Source organism: Trachinotus anak, unplaced genomic scaffold (assembly GCF_046630095.1).
Source record: "Trachinotus anak isolate AG129_WGS33_773 ecotype Australia unplaced genomic scaffold, CSIRO_AGI_Tana_v1 ptg000005l, whole genome shotgun sequence".
Classification (NCBI taxonomy): Eukaryota; Metazoa; Chordata; class Actinopteri; order Carangiformes; family Carangidae; genus Trachinotus; species Trachinotus anak.
The window spans coordinates 7,728,713-7,751,603 of record NW_027273856.1 but is presented as its reverse complement, the minus strand read 5'-3'; the positions used below and the strand labels follow the sequence as shown (position 1 = coordinate 7,751,603).

The 22,891-nt window shown below is 44.3% G+C and overlaps 1 protein-coding gene across 2 annotated transcripts; it reads right to left on the bottom strand.

Annotated features, from left to right (window-relative positions):
• Positions 1-1,557: 1,557 nt before the first annotated feature.
• ache (acetylcholinesterase (Yt blood group)) lies at positions 1,558-21,633 on the bottom strand. Of its 2 annotated transcripts, none has more exons than XM_071478115.1 (9): positions 20,111-21,633; positions 9,063-9,588; positions 8,514-8,737; positions 8,166-8,426; positions 7,721-7,943; positions 7,318-7,557; positions 6,880-7,072; positions 6,434-6,612; positions 1,558-4,934 (listed from the first exon to the last, which is right to left on the bottom strand). In XM_071478115.1, the coding sequence occupies exons 2-9, from the start codon at positions 9,493-9,495 to the stop codon at positions 4,813-4,815; spliced, it is 1,875 nt and encodes a 624-aa protein (XP_071334216.1). In that variant the 5' UTR covers positions 9,496-9,588; positions 20,111-21,633; the 3' UTR covers positions 1,558-4,812. The 2 variants fall into 2 exon arrangements, with proteins under 2 accessions (XP_071334216.1, XP_071334217.1); XM_071478116.1 differs by lacking the exon at positions 20,111-21,633 and adding an exon at positions 15,266-15,827.
• Between the last annotated feature and the right edge of the window lie 1,258 nt (positions 21,634-22,891).

The window sequence follows — 22,891 nt, the reverse complement described above, 5'->3', positions numbered from 1 at the left end:
GCTGAAAAGCTAGTTCATGCATTTGTTACCTCAAGACTGGACTACTGTAACTCTTTATTGTCAGGATGTTCCAAAACTTCAGTAAAAAGCCTCCAATTGATCCAAAATGCGGCAGCACGAGTACTGACAGGAACTAGGAAACAGGATCACATCTCTCCTGTGTTAGCCTCTCTGCATTGGCTCCCTGTAAAATCCAGGATAGAATTTAAAATCCTCCTCCTCACCTACAAAGCCATTAATGGTCAAGCACCATCGTACCTTGGAGAGCTTATAGTTCCCTATTTTCCCAATAGGACACTTCGCTCTCTAAATGCAGGTCAACTTGTGGTTCCCAGAGTTTGTAAGAGTAGAATGGGGGGCAGAGCCTACAGCTATCAGGCTCCTCTCCTGTGGAACCAGCTCCCAGTGTGGGTTCAGGAGGCAGACCCCCTCTCTACCTTTAAGATCAGGCTTAAAACTGTCTTGTTTAGTAAAGCTTATAGTTAGGGCTGGCTCGGGTATGTCCTGACCCATCCCTTAGTTATGCTGCTATAGAGCTAAACTGCTGGGGGATTCCCATGATTCACTGGGCGCTCTCTCTCTCTCTCTCTCCCTCTCTCTCTCTCGATGACTTCATGCCATTAACTTTGTATTTTTTTTCTCTCCCGTAGTTTGTGCTTCTCCTCTCTCTCCCTCTCTCTGTCCTCATTCTGCAGGTCTCTCTGCCTCTAAAGCAACAGGATCCAGATCCACCACTACTCATCATTACTATCAACCACTGTTACCTGTCATTATTATTGATAACACCATTACCTATACAGCTGATAAACAAAAGTTTATTATTTGAGTGTTGCTGGTGTTTTAAGTGAGTGTGTTCCAGTGACAGTATGTTGCAGTAACAGTGTGTTATAGTGAATGTGTTATAGTTACAGTGTGTTACAGTGACAGTGTTATAGTTACAGTGTGTTACAATGACAGTGTTACAGTGAGTGTGTTACAGTGACAGTGTTATAGTTACAGTATGTTATAGTGACAGTGTGTTACAGTGAGTGTGTTACAGTGACAGTGTGTATAAAGTGTTCTGGTGGTTTGAGTTGTTACAGTGAGTGTGTGTTGTGGTTTGACTTGAGTTCGTGAGATGAACTGATGCCTGTTGGACTCAGACTGTATGAAGAGTTTTGATAGAGCAGCTTCGGCTTGGCGGTGCTTGTTGACACCTGTGAGAATTACCTGAGCTCAGTGTCAGTGCAGAGAGGAGCCACCAGGTGGAAGCAGACCACTGTCAGAGAGACGAGTGTCTCGTGGAACTGGTTTATTATATATGAGAAAAATAAAATGTCTCATGTTTATCACTGATGTCTTCTCACCACCATGAGCTCAGAAACAATGATCACCCTGTAATAAAGATGACCACAGACCCAGGGTCAAAGGAAGAAGCAAGAACACACTCACTGTTTCTTACTTTACCCTGAGGACAGTGATTAAAGTCTGACAGATCTCAGGGGGACTCACGTCCTGGATCTTGAACCTGTGTGGATCCTGGTCTGGATCAGACTCAATGAACACTGGAGGCTGACAGAAGCAGCAGGCTCTTTATTTCTGTTGCTATAACCAAGTCAGCATTCATGATACACAGAGACAGTGGAGCTACAGAGACAAACTGAACAGTTTATGGCACTCAGTTAGTTTATACTGGGAATAATTATCTTTATATTGCTTTAAAACACAACCTCTATGATCATTGTTTAATCATGTGGTATTTAAATATCAAATATATTCCTTTACTGATGTGTTCAGGTTATTGCTAACATCCAACATTACAGATAATGACTCACTGTCTGTTCAAAAGTACAAATCTTACAGAAATAACAGTCACGTTTGGCAGGTTACACTGGGACAGGGTCCACTGCAGGGCATGCACAGGGTCTGACAGGGGGGCCGGGAGGGGGGCAGGACTTAAGCAGGGTCTCCCATTGGATGAGAGGAGCTGGAGGAGCTGTCAATCACGCAGCCTGTCACACATGCATTCTTCACTGGTACGTTAGACATCAGCTACAGTCCAGGTCCAGAGACAGGAGCGTCACATGCTGCAGCCGTCAGCCAATCAGAGATCAGAGCCAACTCTGCTCCCTTCCAGTGGTCAAATCAACAGAGCACGCACGCACGTACACACAAACACACAGGTTGATGATAATGTAAATGTCCCAAAGATCTGAGGTTGACTCTTTTCTTCTTCTTCAGTGTTATTAAATGTAATTACTCATCATTATTAATGATCTTTATTAATTATCTCTCAGTGCTGAATCTTCCTCTCAGTCTGTGGCGAAGAAAAGATCATGAGCAGATGAAGCTGAAACAATACAACACAGTAAGAACCTGTGACGTGACTCAATGATCACATGACGAACTTTGGATTATATTAGTCCCACAACAACACAACAGACTCACAACATGAGGAGCTGTTGTGTTCTGATCATGTGACTGAGACTGAGAATCTACTGAGGACAAGTTCTAATGAGAACAAGATCAGGACCTGTGAAGAGAACCGTCACGTTCTCAGAGGAACGAATCGTGTTTTACCTCAGACGTCATGTGATCAGCTGTAGAGGATGAACATGTGACCTCGTTTAACTTCCTGTGATGGATCTGAGTTCATTATGAGATAAAGTGAAAACGTTCAGAGCCACTGAGGCTATTTCCTCTGTTATGTAATGATGTATTTCTCTGACTGTCCTTTCATCTTTCCATCACATCACTGCCCGCACTCCTCCTCCTCCTTCTCTTCTACGTTTTCACCTCCATCCATCCATCTCGTCCTGTGGGCTAGCAGCCCAGAGGCTGAGCCAGCGCTCTGTCACATTATCCTGCTACTGAGTGAATTACTCTGCCTCCATTAGACTAACGACAGAGCAGGAGGACGGGGTGGGGGGGTGGGGGGTGCTACTGAGAGATGGACTAAGAAGGAATGAGAAAAGAGAGAGAGAGATGATGAAGAGGAGAAAAGTTAGATCAGGTGGAAGAAAAAAGGAGGAATGAGGGGATGGAAAGAGGAAAAAAGAGGGATGACACCAAAGTGAGAGGAGGGAGAGAACGATGAAAGGAAGAGAGGAGGAAGGACAGGAGGGTGGGTGGAGGTTAGAGATAACAGGCAGAGAGGAGAGGAAGATTAAAGAGGTGGAGGAAGGAGAAAGAGAATGGCCAAACAACAGGGCGGTGATGGAGGGAGAGGGACAGATGGAGGAGGAGGAGGAAGAGGAGGGTGATGGAGAGGAAAGAGACAAGGAGAGACAAGATGGAAGGAATAGAGAAGAAGATAACTGATGGGAGAGAGAGAGAGAGAGCAGTGACACACACACACACACACACACACACACACTGAGGTCATGAGATTAGATCTGAAAAATCTAAATGTTGTGATTTTTCATTCATTTAATTTAGTTTTATTTTAGTTTTATTGTGAAAAGGCCTGGTGTGTCCTGTGACAGACCTAACAGAATAATAAACTCAGGTGTGGACACACTGACTTCTTATTTGTTGTCACTGTGGGTTCATTGAAGGAGGTCGTGACCTCAGTGTGACGATGTCACTGTCCAGAGTCAGAACCTCAGTGTGATGATGTCACTACCCAGAGTCAGGACCTCAGAGACTTTATCACCGTCATCTCTCCCTGTAGAAACTGACTCACTATGATGTAAGAACAAGCCAAAAAAAGGACAAACCAAACCTGGAGTCATTTACTTCCACATCATGTGACACAGGAAGTATTATTACATCATCATCATCATCATCATCATCATCATCATCATCATCATCATGGTCTTATGATTTATCTGAGGGTGCAGGGTCCTGTTGTCTGCAGTGTTAATGCTGCCACCAGAGGGCGCCACACTGAGACAGTCTGACATCCAGCAGCTTTAAAACAGAGCAATATCAGTCCATTGATCTATCAGCTGACTGAATGAAAATCCACTGAAGAAACGTTGTTGGCTTTTAGATGAAAAATCAAACCAAGCATCAGTCATCAGGTTTAACTCTGATGATCATTTATCATCAGCTGATTATTGATTAGCTAATCATTTAAACAGATGTTAGCTGTTAGAGCAGTCTGATTGTAGCTGTGGAGTCAAATCTGACTCTCACATCTTTTCATTATATCAGATATTTCTGACATCATTATTGAACAGCTTCACTTCCTGTTCCTGTGAATCTGACCTCAGATTAGGTGACATCGTGGCTTCAGAGACACTAACGAGACGGTTCACTCAAAGATTAGGATGTAACTCAGCTGTTCACCACCTGATAGACAAGACAAAGGTGTCAGGTCAGAGGTCAGACTAGAAGTCAGACTAGAGGTCATGGTGTCAGGTCAGAGGTCAGACTTGAGGTCATGGTGTCAGGTCAGAGGTCAGACTAGAGGTCATTGTCTCAGGTGAGAACTGAGAGACTAGAAAACAAAACCCTGATCTGTTGTAAAGAAGGAAACAGAAAGTTAACACAGAGTGAAGCAGCAGTGGTGCAGTGTCATGGGCCTGTCTGAGTTAAACACACACACATTCTCACACACACACACACACACACACACACACACACACACATACATACCCGAGGTAATGACACATCATTTCTAATACTCCACACTGACTCCAGTTCCCTCCACAGCCCTGAGTCAAACTCAGAACAAACTCAAATAAATAGTATAAATAATATAAATAGACGCACACAAACACACACAGTCTGTGTGCGGACACACAAACACTGAAAATAAAAAATGACGGTGGATGAACTGGACTGAGGGGCTGTGGAGAGACCCCCCCCCCCCCCGGGGATGGGCGCTCAGAGGTCGGTGCAGCGTTCTTGCTTGCTGTAGTGGTCAAACTGGCTCTTCCAGTGCATCATGTAGGACGACCAGCGGTGGAACTCCACCTTCCACTGACGCTCTGCCTCGTCGATGTTGTCTGACGAATGAGAGCAGAGCTGTTAGAGAGTTCTGACTGGTTCAAACCTCCAGAGGGCGGGTCTTGTGTAACTGACCACACCTGAAGGATTTACCTGTAGTTTCTTTTTGTTAATAAATGAAGTGAAACTGAGCTCAGTGATTAGCTGGAACACAGACTGTAAATAAAGATGGAGGTAGCCTCTGTGACATCTCCCACAGGTTTCTACTACTCCGACATCACCATCCTGTCACTGCCTGACTCTGCCCTTAACTCCCAGCTAATCCAAAAATGGTCAAAGAGGTGGAGCCGTAGATTTCGGTGCATACGCTCACCCATCTCTCAGTCAAAGAGGCCACACCCTCAATTTGCCATAACTTTAGTAATAAAAAATATATAAATAATAATCAAATGTAAACAGGTGAGTTATATAAAATTCAGCCCATACAGTTGTCATGAAGGAGGAAATTAGCTCTAGAGACCAAAACAGTTTTTGTACCAGGCTGTAAACATGCTTATTTCTGCTGTAAAGTTGAACATTTTAACATGGGAGTCTATGGGGACTGACTCACTGCTGGAGCCAGACTCTAGTGGTCATTAGAGGACCTGCAGCTTTTAGCTCTTCACTGTTGATGCTTGGTCTTGAACAGAGGGGTCTGGATCTAACCACCTGGTCCAGACCAAGAGTCAGCCCACCATGACGTCACCCAATGGTTTGTGAGATGTCGTTTTGAAGCCTCCAGCTTGTAATTTGTCGATCGCCATCTAGGTTTCTTTGAAACCAGAAGAAACCATATTTGGAGGAGAAAGTGGAGCTGAGGAGGAGTGAGGGGTGGAGCTGACCTGCTCTGTCCTCTATCCTGATTGTATGGTACAGTCTGTCAATCACACAGTAGCCCCACCCTAATGCATCCCCTGCTTTGGTCTATTTTCCTCTAAATGGAGCATAATTTAAAAAAAATGAACATCATGTTGTATTGAAGAAGACTTGAAACTAGGGACTGAGACCATCAACTCTTCAGGAAAACGTTTACTGAGGTAATAAATCAAGCGAGGAGTAGGGTCATTTTCCCATAGACTTCAATACAATCAGACTTCTTTTTACAACCAGTGAAGTCGCCCCCTGATGCTCATTAGAAAGAATGCAGTTTTAAGGCTCTTCAGCACTGGCTTCACAGTTCACACCCAGAGTCTGAGTCCAGGGTTACATACAGTCTGTGGTCCAAAGGTGACCTGTCAGAAGCTGCTACAGACGCAAGAGGATTAATGTCACCTGTTCTACCTGATCAAGTTTTATTCATTAGGTTCATTTGAAACAGTTTTATATCTTATCACGTTTGATCTTCACTGATCATACAAACTGAACACTTCCTCCATGTTCACATTTTCACTGGTCTACAATGATGAGGAATAATTCTGTTCATGTTAAAAATGAACATTAGCTGATCAATATCAGTATCAGTATCAGTATCAGTATATATCAATATCAATATGACATGATGAGTGGGAGCAGTGTTTACCAGTGATGTTGAGGAGGCGGGGCAGGAAGCGGTTCCAGAAGGCACACATCTGGTTCCTCAGACCTTTGTGGACCTTCAGAGCTTCAGTGTTGAGTCCTACGTGTTTCTGCTCACTGACAGTGAACTGGGGCCAGCGCTTCCTGGTCTCCACCTGTCCATCATGGTTCACATTTGGATTTCTGATGGGAGGGGGCAACAGGAGGGGCAATTAAAAACGGATCAAGCTGAATAAAAACTGACCGTTAACACTGTCTCCATATACTCAGTTGCATACTCAGTTGCTGGTTTCTTAGTCCACTCAGCTGAACTGGTTCCTCAGCCAGATGACCTCACCTTCGCCTTCACCTTAATATTACACCTGTATGTATCGCCAAACCCTAACTAAAGTTCTACCCCAGGTGTCCTCACACCTGAGCAGGAGGACTGCTCAGTCTATGACATCTCACCCAGTTCGTGCGAAGTTGGCCCAGTATTTCATCATGCGTCGGCTCAGCCTCTCCTCCTCCTGAGTGTAGTTGAGTCTCTTCTCCAGTGGCAGGCCGAAGATGAACTCAATCTCGTAGCCGTGGATCACGCCCATCCATTCTGGCCAGGCCAGGTTAGAGGCTCGGTGGTCGAACAGGTACAGGTAGACCCCTCCTGGAGGAGGAGAGGGGGAGGGGTTGAGGTTGATCACATGACCACCACTGAGCAGGTGAAAAGAAGTTAAACAAGCCTGCTGCTCGGTGAGGTTAGATCTATTGATGAACTGATGATCAGTTCCTGTTGTTTCCTCCACCAACCACACACGTGTCAGGAAACATGTCACAATGATAGTTAAGTCGACCTTTGACCTTCATCACAAACACACGCACTGAGGTAAACACACATACACACACACACACCTTGTGAGTTTCCTCCACTGTTCACCACCCCAGCTCCACCCATGTTGGCCTTCAGGGCGCTGTGCTGGGCGTAGGAGCGAGCGAAATGGGCCAGAGGGCAGATGACATTGTGGTCTCCTACAATGTCGTCCATGGCGTCCCGGTTCTTCACTCCGTTGTTCTCGTCCATCCAGTCAGTGTACTGCAGCACCACCGCCTCTAGGCCGATGTCGTTAGCATGTGGGACGCTCAGCTTGACACCTGACAGGTGAATAGTAAAGGTTTTACTGTTCCACAAGTTGAAGTGGAGAATGGTTCTCTCTGATTTACAGAAGGATTTTCAGTTTATTACATTACATGAGGGGTTTAGAAACGACTGTGTGGTGACATCATTGTTTCCTGTAACACTGTTTATTATCTTCACCTTCCAGGAAGTCCTCTCTGGAGATCAGGCTCTCGTTGTCCTTGCTAAATCCTGGTGCTCCGTACAGCAGGAAGTAGGAGCCCTCGTCCTGGTTGACCCCGAGGAGGATCTGAGTGTCTTTGAAGTTGCCTGAGTTGAGCATGGCCTCGGGAGTGTCGGGCAGGACCTCGCCATCCACAACAGGGACAAACGAGAACCGGAAGAGGGCCGACCATGGCAGGACCTGCTCAGAAGAGGAAAAAAGATGTAGCACTGAGCTGATCTGAGTGACTCAAAACAACCAGACCTAAAAACAAGTGGTTGTTGTGCTTTGACAGCCCACCACTGGTCAGACTACAACAGTGTGGGTAAAACTACCATCCAGGGTCCAGATTGGTAAAGAGTGTGCCACAGCCCAGGAGAGGATGAAGTGAACTCCCCCGGCTCCTGGCTGAATTAGCGTTACCTGCCACTCATGGTCAATCAGCTCTTGTGGAGTTTTGCCGCGCAGACAGTCAACCAGCTCGGTGTCATTGCCTCCATTACAGCCAACCAGCTTCCCCAGAAGTGTGGCCCGTCTGCGGGCCTCAGCGGGACTGACCGAGGCCCAGGGGCAGTTGGGGACCCCGCTCTGGAGGATGGCCCTGGTGAAGGTAGGCCGGCTGTCCGGAGACAAGAGGTGAAATCCTACTGAAGCACCACCAGCACTTTCCCCAAAGATAGTCACCTGTTGAACAGATTGAAAGAGCAAGTAGAATTAGCTCACAATTGATTCTCTGTTTAGATACTGTAAATAAAGCAGTGATGAACTCACCTGTTTGGGGTTTCCACCAAATAAATGGATGTTGTCTTGTACCCACTGCAGTGCCATCCTCTGGTCCAGCAGACCCACGTTACCAGGGGCCTCAGAGGAACCATGCAGAGCGAGGAAGCCAAAGGCTCCGATCCGGTAGTTCATGGAAACCACGATGACCGTCTCACTGTGAGCCAGGTAACGACCGTCGTACACATCCAGAGAAGAAGAGCCACTGTAGAACCCTGCAAGTGTTGAATATCATAGAAACCACATCATCACAACACACAAGGACTCACAACCAAACTATCACCACAGTCACTATGACTGAATGAGGTTTTTAAGGTGGAGTTATTCATGTTTCAGTATGTAGACATACACATTATTAGATAGATAGATAGATAGATAGATAAGGAAACAGGTTAAAATGTGTCAGAGTCACTCATCGTTTGGGTCTACAGTAGTTGTTATTTTTAATCCTCTTAAAAGAGGCTGTGTTTGTTTTCTATCCACCTCAAGCCCAACTGGAAGAGAGAGTGTGAGAAGAATCTGAAAGTCCAGACTAAGTACCTCCGCCGTAGATCCACACCATGACGGTGAGGTTGTGTGGTCTGGCTGAGGAGGGTACCCAGACATTGAGGTACAAGCAGTCCTCGCTCATCTCCCTGTTAGGGTTCCACATCTCGCTGCCCTGGAAACCGGGGAAAGACGTGTCCACAAACTGGTGGCAGGCGTTGGGGTAGGCATTGGCCTCGTACACCCCTGTCCATGGACGCTTGGGCTCAGCACGACGGAAACGCCTCTTCCCTACCGGTGGCTCAGCGAAGGGGATGCCCAGGAATGCGGTGACATAGCTTCGGTCTGGGACTGGCAGGCGGATACCACGGACTCGACCGGTACGTGTCTGGACAATGAGGTCTGCCTCGCTCTGGGTGGAGCAGGAGGGGATGAGGAGAGACAGGACAAAGATTGGGGAGAGAAGGAGAAGGGCAGAGGTCTGCATGATGGTGGCGAAGAGGGCGTGAGTGGCTGGAGCAGTGGTTGTGTTTCCCTCTCCGGTCAGGGAGGGCAGAGTCTGCTCTGCTTCCCCTCAGATCTACAGAGCGAGAGAGAGAGAGAGAGAGAGAGAGAGTAATGTGATTACAGAGAGTGACGGAGAACAGACTTAGAGGGGGAGGGGGAATCAGATGAGGAGCGGGAGGAGAGGACACAGGAAGTAAGAGGTCTCGTGGTGTCATTAAGGTAGATTCAAAGATGTGTTTAGACACATGGACAACTGAAGTCCAAAATATTATTTTAACATGTGATACTGTTCTCACATGTTTTTAAGGTTTTGTTCATATTTTAACTTCTTGTTAAGTGTTAGAGTTAGTATCCATCAGAAGATATATTTGTGGTTTTAAGAACCAAAAACCATCTCAGTTTTACATCTCCTCTCTCAGGCGGGGGCCTCTATAACCACACTGCAGGACACCCTGGTATAATGACATATCTTAAAACAAAGTCATGTCCCAGAAGTAGTTAGGACAACTCACCTCTGTCTGATGATGAAGACCATGAGGTGAAAGCTCCCACTGTAAATTAAATCTGAGTCTCAGCCAGTAGAGTTCTGCAGGACTGAGTCCTAAAATCTGGACTTTAGTCTCATCTTATCACTTCCTGTCCCCTGGTCCTGAGTCTCTGGTTGTTTGAATGTGTTTCTGGTTGATGACTGAAATCAGGTCTGTGGTTAACAGCAGCTCAACACATTTTCAGGTTTTATTCTCTGACATGAAATCCGTCAGTAAATCCCCCAGTCTTGATTTCTTGAAGCTTTTCTGTCTGTTAAAAGAGGCCAGTTGCTAACGAGCGTCTAAATGAAACTACAAGGGTTCTCGGGGGACGTTAAACGTCATCAGTCCAACATGAAAACCAATCGTTACTAACTTTGTCAGAGGAAAGGCTTTTATAGAAAAGAGCTAAATCAAACTACAAGTTGAAGTTTAGTGGTGGTGAAGGTGAAGTCATGTGATCACGGTGTAGTTGGTTTTTAGCCGAACATGAGCTTTTCACTGCTGCAGATTGTATTTAGGCTTCAAACATAATAAAATGGTGTCATTAGTGAAGATTGTCCTGCTGAACAAAATCTGCCACGATCAGAAACTGATCTAATCATCTAACTAACTAATCGTCCCAAACACAATGCAGAAATCCTATTGGCTGTTTGTGGAGGGAACCAGGTGATGATGACATCATCATCCCTGCAGAGCTTGGGAACAGTGACTCATAATGACATTGTCCCCTTTGTCTTAAAGATGAATATTTAAACTGATATAATGAACCAGTGTGTGTTAAAGGCTGAATGTCAGGAGTAAAAACCTCAGAGTCAGTTCAGATCAGACATGAATGTTAACAAGAGGAAATCAGAAAACGATGATGATGATGAAGAATACAAAATCAGGTCTGAAATCATCAGTTAGGAAAATCAGACAATTCACGTTGATCCCATGATGAACTAATGTTAAAAATAATTACTGGTTTTAATTAAAGTGAGCTTGTAATCATTCAAGAGAATATGATAAATGATGACACACTATGATCACATAATGAAATCAGATATGAATCCACAGCCTGACTGAGTGTGATGAGGATGGTGCAGGTTAGTGATGAAGATGTGTAGGTGGGTCGTCCCAGAAAAGACTCATTAAATATTCATCAGTACAGAGACAACAGCAGATGGACATGTCTCATCAGTCTCACAGTCTTCATCACGACCAGCTGTTTGATCAACTCCATCAGGTCACACGATCATCGCAGGTCACTGTGGTGTTCAGACAGTCTGAACGTGATATCAATCAGCTGATCTGAGACCAGTGATTACAATCAGCTGATCTTAGACCAGTCACTAACTGGTTCCTGTTCTGAAATACAGTTCATGTGGTAACATAGAGGATGTTGATGCTGTGATTCAGTTGAATGTCTGTTACAGTCTGAGACGAAGTGAACTCATCAGCATGTTTGTGTGGATAAAACAACAAGTTCAGTCTCCTCCTTTTCTTCTGACACTGTATCTGAGAAGTGATAGAATTCAGTGTAATTAATAATATTAATAATATTGATCATCATCATCATCATCATCATCATCATCATCATCATCCTCGTCCTCTTTGTCTCAGTGAGAGTTGTGTGCATGAGGGACAGAGGAAGGTGACATCACCAAAATAGATCCTCTATGTACAACTGAGAGGGACCTGCTCAGAAATAGTATCCACACACACACACACACACACACACACACACACACACACACACACACACACACACAGCTGCCCCCTATCCCTTACAGTACCTCCAAGCTAATCCTGTCACTATGACAACCATACATTACAAAACATAAACAGCGACCTCTGACCTGACAGGTGGGAGACAACTGTGTCCACACATTGTTGGGCGTTCATAAAAACACACAATCACACACATGATGAGACTAAACATGGAACAGATCTGAACATGTTTCATGCTGTGACTGAATGCTGCTGAATAGATTTTATAGGTTGTATATGTAGTATATATAGAATAGATTATATATACTGTATTCTATATATTGTACATGTTGTATATACTATATGTTGCATATGTTAGTATCAGATGATCATGACAAAGCAGATGTGACTGTTTCATCGTGTGAAATACGTGGACTGTGTCTGTCTGTCCACCTGCAGCAGACAGACAGACATTAATGCTGCTCTGTGTCAGAAAAATAAAACTTAATCTGTATACAAACCTAATGTAGACACAGCAGTTTGTGGTTATATATGGTTATTCTACATGCTAAGACCATACTGGGACCAGTGTATAATGCAGGCTTCCAGATGTGTACAGTACAGGTTCTATTTTGGTCTCTGTACAAACCTCAGCTCACTGTGATGACACACATACACACCCACACTCTCACTGCACTCGGCTATTTGTTGTGTTTGTGTGTTTGATTGTGAACAAAATGACACAATATTTCTGCTGAACACATGTGGACTTCAGCTCTGTCCTGAACACACAGCTCCATCTCTCTGGTCTCTTCTGCTGTAACTGAGATCTCAGTCACTTGCAAATCGATACCATCACTGCCAGGAGTTGCACATCTGTAAGTTTTACATCTATGAAAAGTGCTGCACTGCATGATGGGATTGTTAGAGTAGGTAGTGCATGTTCCACAGTGAGAACAGTGTCATGGATTCAGTTACATATACACTGGGTCAGTAAACATTGAGCTCTTTAATGTCTTGAAAATATAAATATCCTCTAAATGTATCAGAGTAACTGCTCTGCTGGTGATACCTGGTAGCAGTGATCCCTGAGAAAAGAGTGGGAAAGAGGATTAATAGAGAACAGGCAGAGAGGAGGTGGGAGGAGGAGGAGGGTAGAGTAAGACACTGAGTGGAGGAGATGTGACTGGGTGGGAGAAAGTGTGTCACTTCTCAAATTAGACTGAAGAATTTGTGTATGAAGTTCACAGGAGGATTGGTTTCACCGGGGGCGGGGGCAAGTCATGTGTCCCTCAGGATAAAACACTGGACAGAGGAGCCAGAGTTAGTGTATGGAACATACAGTTATGTGTTTATAGGTGAACTGTATGGAATATACAGATATGTCTAAAGTGAAGTGTATGGAACATACAAAAACATGTTTATAAGTGAAGTGTATGGAACATACAAATATATTTTTATAAGTGTATGGAACATACAGCTACGTGTTTATAAGTGAAGTGTATGGAACATACAGATTTAAGTTTATAAGTGAAGTGTATGGAACATACAGAAACATGTTTGTCATCAATCTGTTCTTTTGTGGAAGTAATTTACTGAATATTAATTAGGACTAGGGCTGAATGATATGCAGAAAAATCATATTGTGATCATTTTCACAGATTTTTTAAATTGCGATGAGTCACAGTTTTGGTTGAAACAGTAATTTTAGTATTACATTTTCATTAAGAGAAAAAATATAAAAATGCTGATGATGTGATTTGTTTGGGGTCTTGTACCAAACAAAGATGTTCCTTCACGTCTGGATAATCTGATTTGTAGGGCAGTTGTAGGTCTCTGTAGCACCACAACGCTTAATTTACGGTCTGATGTGACACATTTTACCTTTATCAAAAACAATGCAGCTAATGTGATTTGAACGTAGTGTTGCACAGCCCTGATTATTACTGTTAAACTACAGCAGCTTTGATCACGTATCTGTTCACTCACTGAAGAAGTGCATGTGGTCAGATAATATATATAGAAACAATCAAATCACATGAAGAAGATAAAAGAAGCTCCAAGTCAGAACTCCGACAACAAAACAGGAGATTTAAGAGTCTTTAGTGATCAAATCATTACTGACTGTACTGTACTGTACTGTACTGACTGTACTGACTGTACTGTCACGATGCAGTGAACTGATTACTCCAACCTACAGCAATGACTAATGATCAATGACACCATTAGATGAGCAATAATACCATTACAGCTGAAACGTTTAGTTAATATTTAGTAATATTTAGTTGGGCAACAGAGAATGAACCAGCAACTACTTTAATTATCAATTAATTATTGAAGGAATTCCAAACGTTCTCTTGGTCATCCTCTCAAAGTGAGGAACTGTTCTTTAGAAGATATATTTGTGGTTTTAAGAACCAAAAATCATCTCAGTGTAGTTTTTCATCTCCTCTCTCAGGCTTCTCTCTGAAGCTCTAGCAACATAAGGGGCGGTGAGCTAATCAGAAGAGAGGCTCAGAGTCTCTCTTCTGATTAGCTGACTATTTTCTGAGTGATCCAGTAAAAATAAAAAAGCAGATTTTGGATAAACACTCAGGGAAACCAGGTTGGATGGTGGGTCAAGGTGGGCGGAGCTTGGGGGCGGTGACTGCTTTTTTGTGACATCACAAAGTTCCAGAGGTCCTGACGGCTGGTTTTAAGGCTCAGTTTCTGAATACAGGCTGTGTGCATTTCTCTGTGGACTGAGGCTTTGATACTTTCACAGTATTAATATAGAACCTAGACCTGCTTTATAATCAAGAACACATGGACATCTACCTTTAGACTGGATGGACCTTTAACGTCTCTGAGTTTTACACTGTTGGACAAAACATCTGAAACATCTGTTGTTTAAGAGTCCCATTATCAAAAATAAACACAAACAGAGTTTGTGTTACGTAGTAATGTGCAAAAACCTGCACACAGTGTCACATGCTGTGACACAGTGTGACACACAAAGTACCCAGGAGCAGTGAAGCATCTCTGCTCTGTGACAGACTGACTGGCAGCAGGGGAATCACTGGAATTTTCCATTTTGCAGTTTGGCATCTAATGTTTCACACAACACCACGATTAGAGGACATAAACACACACACACACACACACACACACACACACACACACACACACACACACACACACACACACACACACAGACACAAACAGCCAGTGCAGCAGAGAGCAGAGTAGCAGAGTAAAACACCATGAGGAACTAGAAGGTGAGTGGTTTTTACAGTGGGACAGACTGGACACAAAATGGAGCTTTAATGAATGTCTGACATGAGACATCATGTGTCAGGAGCCTCAGTCATTACTGATCAGATAACACTCAGTATTAACTCTGTGTCTGTTTCTCAAAGCACTGTAGGACAGTCAACACTGGTAATCATAGCACACACCAGGAACTCTGAAACCATGATGTAGATGTGTATTTGTATAAAGAAGACATCACTGAGACGTGTCAGGACTCAGTCAGTCATTATCAACACTGACCTGTTAGCTGAGAGGCCACATCCACACAGACCCAGGAGGTCCCTGGTTACCCTGACCCCCTCTGTTACCCCGGTAACCATGTATGACATCACCCACTCTGTTACCATGAGACTCTGCACCCCAGAGCTTTCTTCACGATCTCCAGGGACTTCATCACGACAAGACCCTCCACACTTTCACTCAGGGTGTGGACTGAACCACCAGACTAGACCAGACCCTGGACCTGCTGTGTGCTGATGTTAAAGAGGCCTGAAGACTCAAATTACAGGGAGTGATAAGTTTGTCTTAACCAATCATCAACCTCTGTCTGAAACATGAAGCATCAACAGTGAAGAGCTAAAACCTGCAGTTCCTCTAACGACCACTAGAGTCTGGCTCCAGCAGTGAGTCAGTCCCCATTGACTCCCATGTTCAAATGTCCAACTTTACAGCAGAAATAAGCATGTTTACAGCCTGGTACAAAAACTGTTTTGGTCTCTAGAGCTAATTTCCTCCTTCATGACAACTGTATGGGCTGAATTTTATAGAACTCACCTGTTTACATTTTATTAAGGACTAAAGTGATGGAGAACTGAGGGCGTGGCCTTTTTGAAGTCTGTTCGGGTTAACCAGGAGTTAGGGGCGGAGTCAGGCACTGCCAAGATGGCGATGTTGGGACAGCAGAAACCTGTGGGTGACGTCCATCTTTGTTTAGTCTGTTTTATTAACGCAGGATGTAAAGACTTTAACAGGTCAAACAGGAGTGGATCAAAATGAAACACCACTCTGATCAATCACACATATCAAACAGAAGGAATTAGGTATAAAGACCTGTTACCTGCTGCAGGTAAATAAAGGCCCCGCCTACTGTCTGAGGAAAAACAGTGAAAACTGTTGAGGATCTGCTGTAAACGTCCACTGATGACATCAGAGAAGTGGTTCATTTTGAAAGAGAAATGGCCTATAGGAAAAGTCCACTTCTGCACACATCCAATTGATGAAGATGTTTTCTGAGTGTGTTTGTGTTGAATCTGTTTGATAAGTTGATAAGAGTGTTGAGCTCTCAGGGTGGACGTACAGTCCACTGGATGACAATATGAAAAAAAATAAATAAATAAATAAATAAAAAAAATAAAAACATCTTAAATAAAATTAAAACCAAACGTCATCAAAGAGAAGATGTGTCACCGTATAACACGTGTCTGCTTTATTCATTATTAAATACACAGTTTCTACAGGCGTTGATAACCACCACAGGTTTTACTTCACGGTTGTAATGATCATATCATTATGAAAATCGTGCTATAATTAGTGTAGTCTTATAAACACAGAGCTGAAGCTACTGAGAGGAGCAGGACACACTGACACACTCAGTGTTTTCAGGGTCCACGTCTTGAATGTTGTCGTAACATTCATTTACTTTCGCTCACATTTAGCTCTAATTAATTGTTTTTATTTTATATTTATATTTATATTCATCCAACAGGAAATAATACATTTATTGGGGCTGGTCTTCAGCAGGAGGGGGCGGGGGTGGGGGGTCATATTAAGTGCTCTAGTGAGTATTTGGGGCAGCAGCATGGCGTGTGTTTGACTTCATGGTGGTAGACAATGTGTTGACCTGTGGTTCAGTCACTTCACAGACCTTAATCTTTATCTCACTGAAACGTGACTCATCATTTTAATGTGTCTCCTTCTTGCTGTTGTACAGGGAGTCTGAAGATCAGGACTGTCAGTGATTGATCAATTGATTTCAGTTGATTTAATTGATTAAAGATGAAGTGAAGATGTAGCTGAGGCTGTTCTGCCAGTCCTGCAGCTCGCTGCCTCATCTATGTCCATCCAGGGAGGGAATCGGTGGAGGCGAGGCTCTGTGAACGCTGCAGCGTCGAGTTGGGTCGTCTGTCAGTTTCTGAGGCCAATATTCGAGCAGGGAGTTGTGATGAACTGTGTCAGCCATGCACTCCTGATGTGGATATAGATGATGTAATCATTAAATGTGGAGCACTTCCTGGACTGATGAAGTGGGTCACACACTGTTCCCTCACCCTGCCCACAGGCTGCACAGGTCAAAGATCACACTGCACATCACTGCCTCTGCAGTGTTACTGTGGAAACTACAACATGTTTGAACATGAACCAGGTCTGAAAGATGACTGCTGCAGACCTGATCCAAACCAGACTCGATGATAATGATGATGATGAGCAGCACTACAACAAGACCACAGTAGACCACAGTAGACTGGATATAACCTCTGCTCAGCCTGACTCAGGATATAGATCAAGTCTTGCTACAACACTGCACCACGTACAATTGCAATTATAAAAAAATATCCCATAGTTAGGAATGGACTAAGGACAGACACCCACTTCAGGGGGGTCACAAGAACCGATGCCAAAACTCAGATCTGTTGAGGCCAGCAGATCTGAAGCTACACACAGACCTCAGTCAGAGAAATATAGATCTCCTTACATCTGGCCTCATAACAGCCTCCTGTCCACAAAGGATCTGATCATCATGTAATTTACTGCCCTCCTGTGGCAGCACCAGGGTACAGTCTCTGGAGCTAGCTTGACTACAGCTGCAGTCTCAGGAGCTTTTTAGACCTGCGTCGGACCTTTGACGGGTGGCTAACGTTAGCTAGCTACAGATGTGTGTGCTTGTCAAGCTGCCCTTGACTCAGCTTCCACTGCTCTGAGATCAGTTATGATATCAGCATTATTACACACATGCACAGATGTGTGTGGAAACTACACCGGATGTCTTGTGTGACTGGTGGCAGGTGTGACTGTCAGGTGTGACTGGGTAGCAAATGCTTTATGTGGCTCACAGGTCAGGTAGGAGGCCCCTGAACCCCAGGGAGGTCAGACCAGCTCTGGTCTTACTAACTTTATCTTGTTTAGGCAAATATTAGTTTGTTTAGGCCAATGTTAGCCTGTTTAGGCTAAAGTTAGCTTGTTTAGGCAACGTTCGCTTGTTTGGGCTAACGTTTAGGCTATCATAGCGACAGCTCATAATGTGAGTTGGGTGCTAATGACATTAGCAGCTACAGTCACTGTTCATTCTTTTCACGCCATGTTAGTTTAAACTACAGCTGCACACTGACTCTATGGAGGAGTGTGTGTGTGTGTGTGTGTGTGTGTGTGTGTCTGTGTGTGTGTGTGTGTGTGTGTGTGTGTGTGTGTGTGTGTGTGTGTGTGTGTGTTATCAGCCTGGTTAGCTATAAAGCATTAGCAGACTGAATACAGTAGAGTCCACAGACAGTTTCCAGAGCTCAGATCAGTCTGTCCCAGACCTGAGACCAAGCTGTTGTGGTTCACCTCTGGAGGACTGTCCTGGGTTCAGCTGCTGGCTGTGTTACCTACATTAAACATGTCACTCATCACTCTGCTACACAACACGTAACCCCACACACACACACACACACACACACACACACACACACACACACACACACACACATTACATTCCATTTACTAAAATGGTGAGTTTTCTCACTGAAACATCAATATAAATGTTAGTGTACATCAGCGAGCTGCTGTACCTGCAGCACTGATCACACTCTGGCAGACCTTCCTCTGAGGATGAGGAATGCGCACCGCCTGCTGCCAAAGTGCATTTACTGTCATTACTTACAGAGGTATTAAATTCAGACAGCCGCAGGGAGGGAGGAGGGAGAGTCACTGCATTTTAACCCACACTAACACACACACACTAACACACACTAACACACCCTCAGCTAACTTGGCCTCAACTCATCTATCCTCTGACAACATGCAGCATCCCTGAGAGCAGCCATTGTTATGCAACATGCAGCACAGGACACTGAGCTGTTAGAGATGAGACAGACTCAGCTCCTGTGAGGAGGAGATCGCACACAGTCAGTGATGAAGGCTGAAAACACACACAACAGGAATGAGTCTTTAATGAAGCCAGACACTGGTGATAATGCTGAGTCAGTCTCTGAGAAGCAAAAACACAGGACTGTCAGAGATGTGCTTGGAAGGCCACTGTTACAGACATCTGTGGGTGAAGCCTTCACCATCACAGTGTGTGTATGAGAGAGAGAGAGAGAGAGAGAGAGAGCGAGAGAGAGAGAGACAAAGTGAATGTGTGTAACGGAGGAAGACGCCAACAACACACGGCAGCCACATGACGCCGTCATCCATCCATCTCCCTGATGGTCCTCTCCATCTCCTCCTGCCTCCTCCAGCCTCCTCCTGCCATCAGGAAACACTTCACTGTGTTGCACAGTGAAATTCTCTATTTTTATATGTTAATGTCATTAAATGTATTTATTTAAACACATACCTCTGACATTTACTTGCTCCTGCTACAAGCTTGTGGGCAGCACACAGAGCAGCGTCAAGTTACAATACAATTTCATTAGAACTAATTATTCTTCAGCAGTTGTATTCATGCCGAAAACACACCCTGCTCCTGTGGAGTCAGACGTGATGTCCACACATGTTCCACGAACTGTGCAAACTGGTTCATAAACAAGGGAACCTAAAATTACCTGTAAATGAAACGGAGTTTGGTTTGACGTGCTGCCCATGCTGGAGAGCCGCTCGTACGGCAGACGGACAGGCTGACTGGCGCTGGTTCTGAGCAGCCGGAGAAATGGTCAGTAACCATGACTACGATGAGGATGTGAGATTTAAGGGCATCACGTCAGTCACGCACGAGATAAACAGTGTTAATTACTGCACGAGCCTCGTGGGTCTGCAGCTGGACTGGATGAGAGCAGATCCACCAGGATCTGGTTCTGTCGAGCGGTAACACAGCTCTGTCAGTGACACTGTCCCACCTGACCACCCCAGCCAAACCCCGGCCGACGGCTCACTCACTTATCCCCTCCTTACCTCGCTCTGCTCGGCGGCAAACGACGACACCGGACCGGGGCTTGGTGGGCGACAGAAAACGTTCTCCGCAGAAAAGGCGTCCGGCCGGCTGTCCGAGACCAAATGTCGGTACTGCGTCCTCCCAGCAGGACGTCCACCCCACATTCACTCAGCCGGACCGTAAGGCAGTGACGGTAGGGGGAGACTGCTGCTAATAAGTACTGCTTGTAAACATAGTACAGACTGCTCCTCTCGCGAGAACAGGCTCGATTCTCCTGTCAGACAGAATGGAAGAGCTCATGGTGCCAGATTTCAGCAGAGAGAAAAAGACACCACAGCTCTGAGGAACCGGTTCAGCTGATGTTCAACACTGACTGAACACACAGAGAACAGACCTGTGACAGAGGAAGACCAGTCAGCCAGAGCTCAACTAACACAGGGAGCCAACTGTATAACAGGTCTGATTATGATCAACGACCAACATGAATATGTCTTTGACTGTCACATAACACAGGCTGTTATGAATTCATTCACCTGAATTATTATGTGTAAGCAGATTATATAACCACACACCTCAGTGGGTTAATTTAATATGGGAGGCCTCTCTTCAGTACTGAGCAACATACGCACATTACACACACACACACACACACACACACACATATATATATATATATATATCATCTCATTCTGGTCTGGTTTATGCTGCGTGAGTTCACGATGGTGGAAACATATATAGGAGACATTAATTCACTCTGCTGAGGTGCTGAGGGAAGCCAATGACTGGTATCCCTTTACTTCTGGTGTCTACTTGGCCTCGATAATATCAGCATCAAATGAAAACTTCCTACAGGTCTGAGAGCTGATCTGTGTCCTTCTTTTCCTGGACTATGAAGGCTCCAACAGGTGGATCCTTCATGGTCTAACATATCCCAAGATTCACTGCACGCTAGAAATGAAAATATTCTGTCATCAAACAGCACAGACAGAGAGTCTGAGGATCACACATTTTTAAATGTCAGTGTTCTGTCTCAGTTAAGTTCAACAGTAACGGTATAACTGTTAAAACCAAGGACCTTAAAACCTCAAATTACTGTGAAGAAAAGTTACCTGTTGTCAAGGTTGCTAAGCAACAGGAGCTGCACTTTGCGATGCAACAGTAAGGGCGGGAACAGCTGGTGACGCAAAGTGAAAATCCTTCATAGACCAGACCAATGTACGAAGGGCCACACCTTTGCAGACTGCAGCCTCTGAAGGATGTGGCCCCTGAATTGGGACACAGCTCATGTCTTTCAAACCACACACCTTGGGATAACCTTGCTGACCACTATGACATCACTGTGACATCATCAGAGTTATTTTCTTACAAACAGAAACAAAGCTAATTTTTGCTTCATGTCATTTACACAAATTAGACACAGGACCATTTGTTTATTGGCCCTCAACGGCTACTGTACCAACTGTGGACACGGTCAGAGAGTAAAGGACACACTGATGGTGTCTGTGTGTCAGGTCAGACTCTGCTCCACCCTTTTCCTCTCCATGTTCGTAGCTCACCTCGAACCTTCATGTCAGATGAAGGAAACATGTTCAGTGCCATCATCATCTACACAAACACTACATACATTGAACACAGGCTGTAGGGTCCTCATACATGAAGCTGGTGCAGTGTCCCTTTAAGTGCTCAAACCACACACACGCACACGCACACGCACACACACACACCAAGCTATAAAGGAACAACTGTTGGGTTTTTTTGGTGCTTGAGACAACAACTGTTCTGAAACTTATAGGATGGAGGTCATACTCAGGATTGTGGGAATGTTTTGTGTGTGTGTGTGTGTGTGTGTCTTACTGTGTGTGTCTGTGTGCCTTGTCCTGTAGAAACGTTGTTCCTATATTTATCACAGTGTTCAGATGTTCGTCCACTTTATTATAAAGGGATATGAAGACACACTGACAGATCATCTCAAATTTGTCATGTTGACTGTAACAAACAGTTTTTATCTATTATTAACACGAGCACATTCATTTTTCAGCCTTTAAAGCTGAGAACTGAAAGGTTGATCAGTCTGAGTGTCACCGTTCACATCACAGTCACCTGACCCTATGATCAGTATAAGCTGATCAGTTCACATTTAAAGTGTAAATTCAGTTTCCTCTCAAATACACCCAGCTGTCAGTTTATTAAAAATGTTCATTGTGGTGCTGCTGGTGAGCTGTATTGTACTGATAGATGTTTCTATTAGTTTGTCCACTTGTATCAATGAGGATAGACTAATTAACAGAATGGAGTGTTTATTTCATCATTATTATTATTATTATCATTATTATTCCGTTTTCAGGCGCAGTTTCATCAGGTTAAGGTTAAGATCATGGTTTGAGTTAAAATAGACCCTTTGACAGGAGAGAACTTCTCCCATTTGACTCATTAAAATGGTCCAGGAGAACCTAAAACCTGGGTGTTATTAGCCACAGTAGCTATCCACGGCAGGTGCGAATACCATTGCTGGCTACAGACACCTGGTGCAAATTGTCCAAAATATCACAGAGTTGAATCAACACTTCAGTTTCAACAAAAACTGAGCATTATGACCTTGATGAAGGAGGATCTGCTGCAGGATTGTGGATCAGCCTGACTTAGCTTGGTGTACCTAATATACTGACAACAGTGTGTACCGCAGCTGATCAATACCTGACAGAAAAGCAGCAAATAGAAATCAGTTTGAGTAATACTGGAGATAATTAAATTAAACATTACAATAAAGCTTTATATGTTTCTTTCCTGGCTGTTCTCCTCTT

Coding starts and splice junctions, on each gene's coding strand:
- ache (XM_071478115.1), bottom strand. CDS start 9,495: ATGCAGACCTCTGCCCTTCTCCTTCTCTCCCCAATCTTTGTCCTGTCT. Junction 8,738..9,062: donor GGTGTGGATCTACGGCGGAG/GTACTTAGTCTG, acceptor CAACACTTGCAG/GGTTCTACAGTGGCTCTTCT. Junction 7,073..7,317: donor CAGTGGAGGAAACTCACAAG/GTGTGTGTGTGT, acceptor CTCCTCCTCCAG/GAGGGGTCTACCTGTACCTG.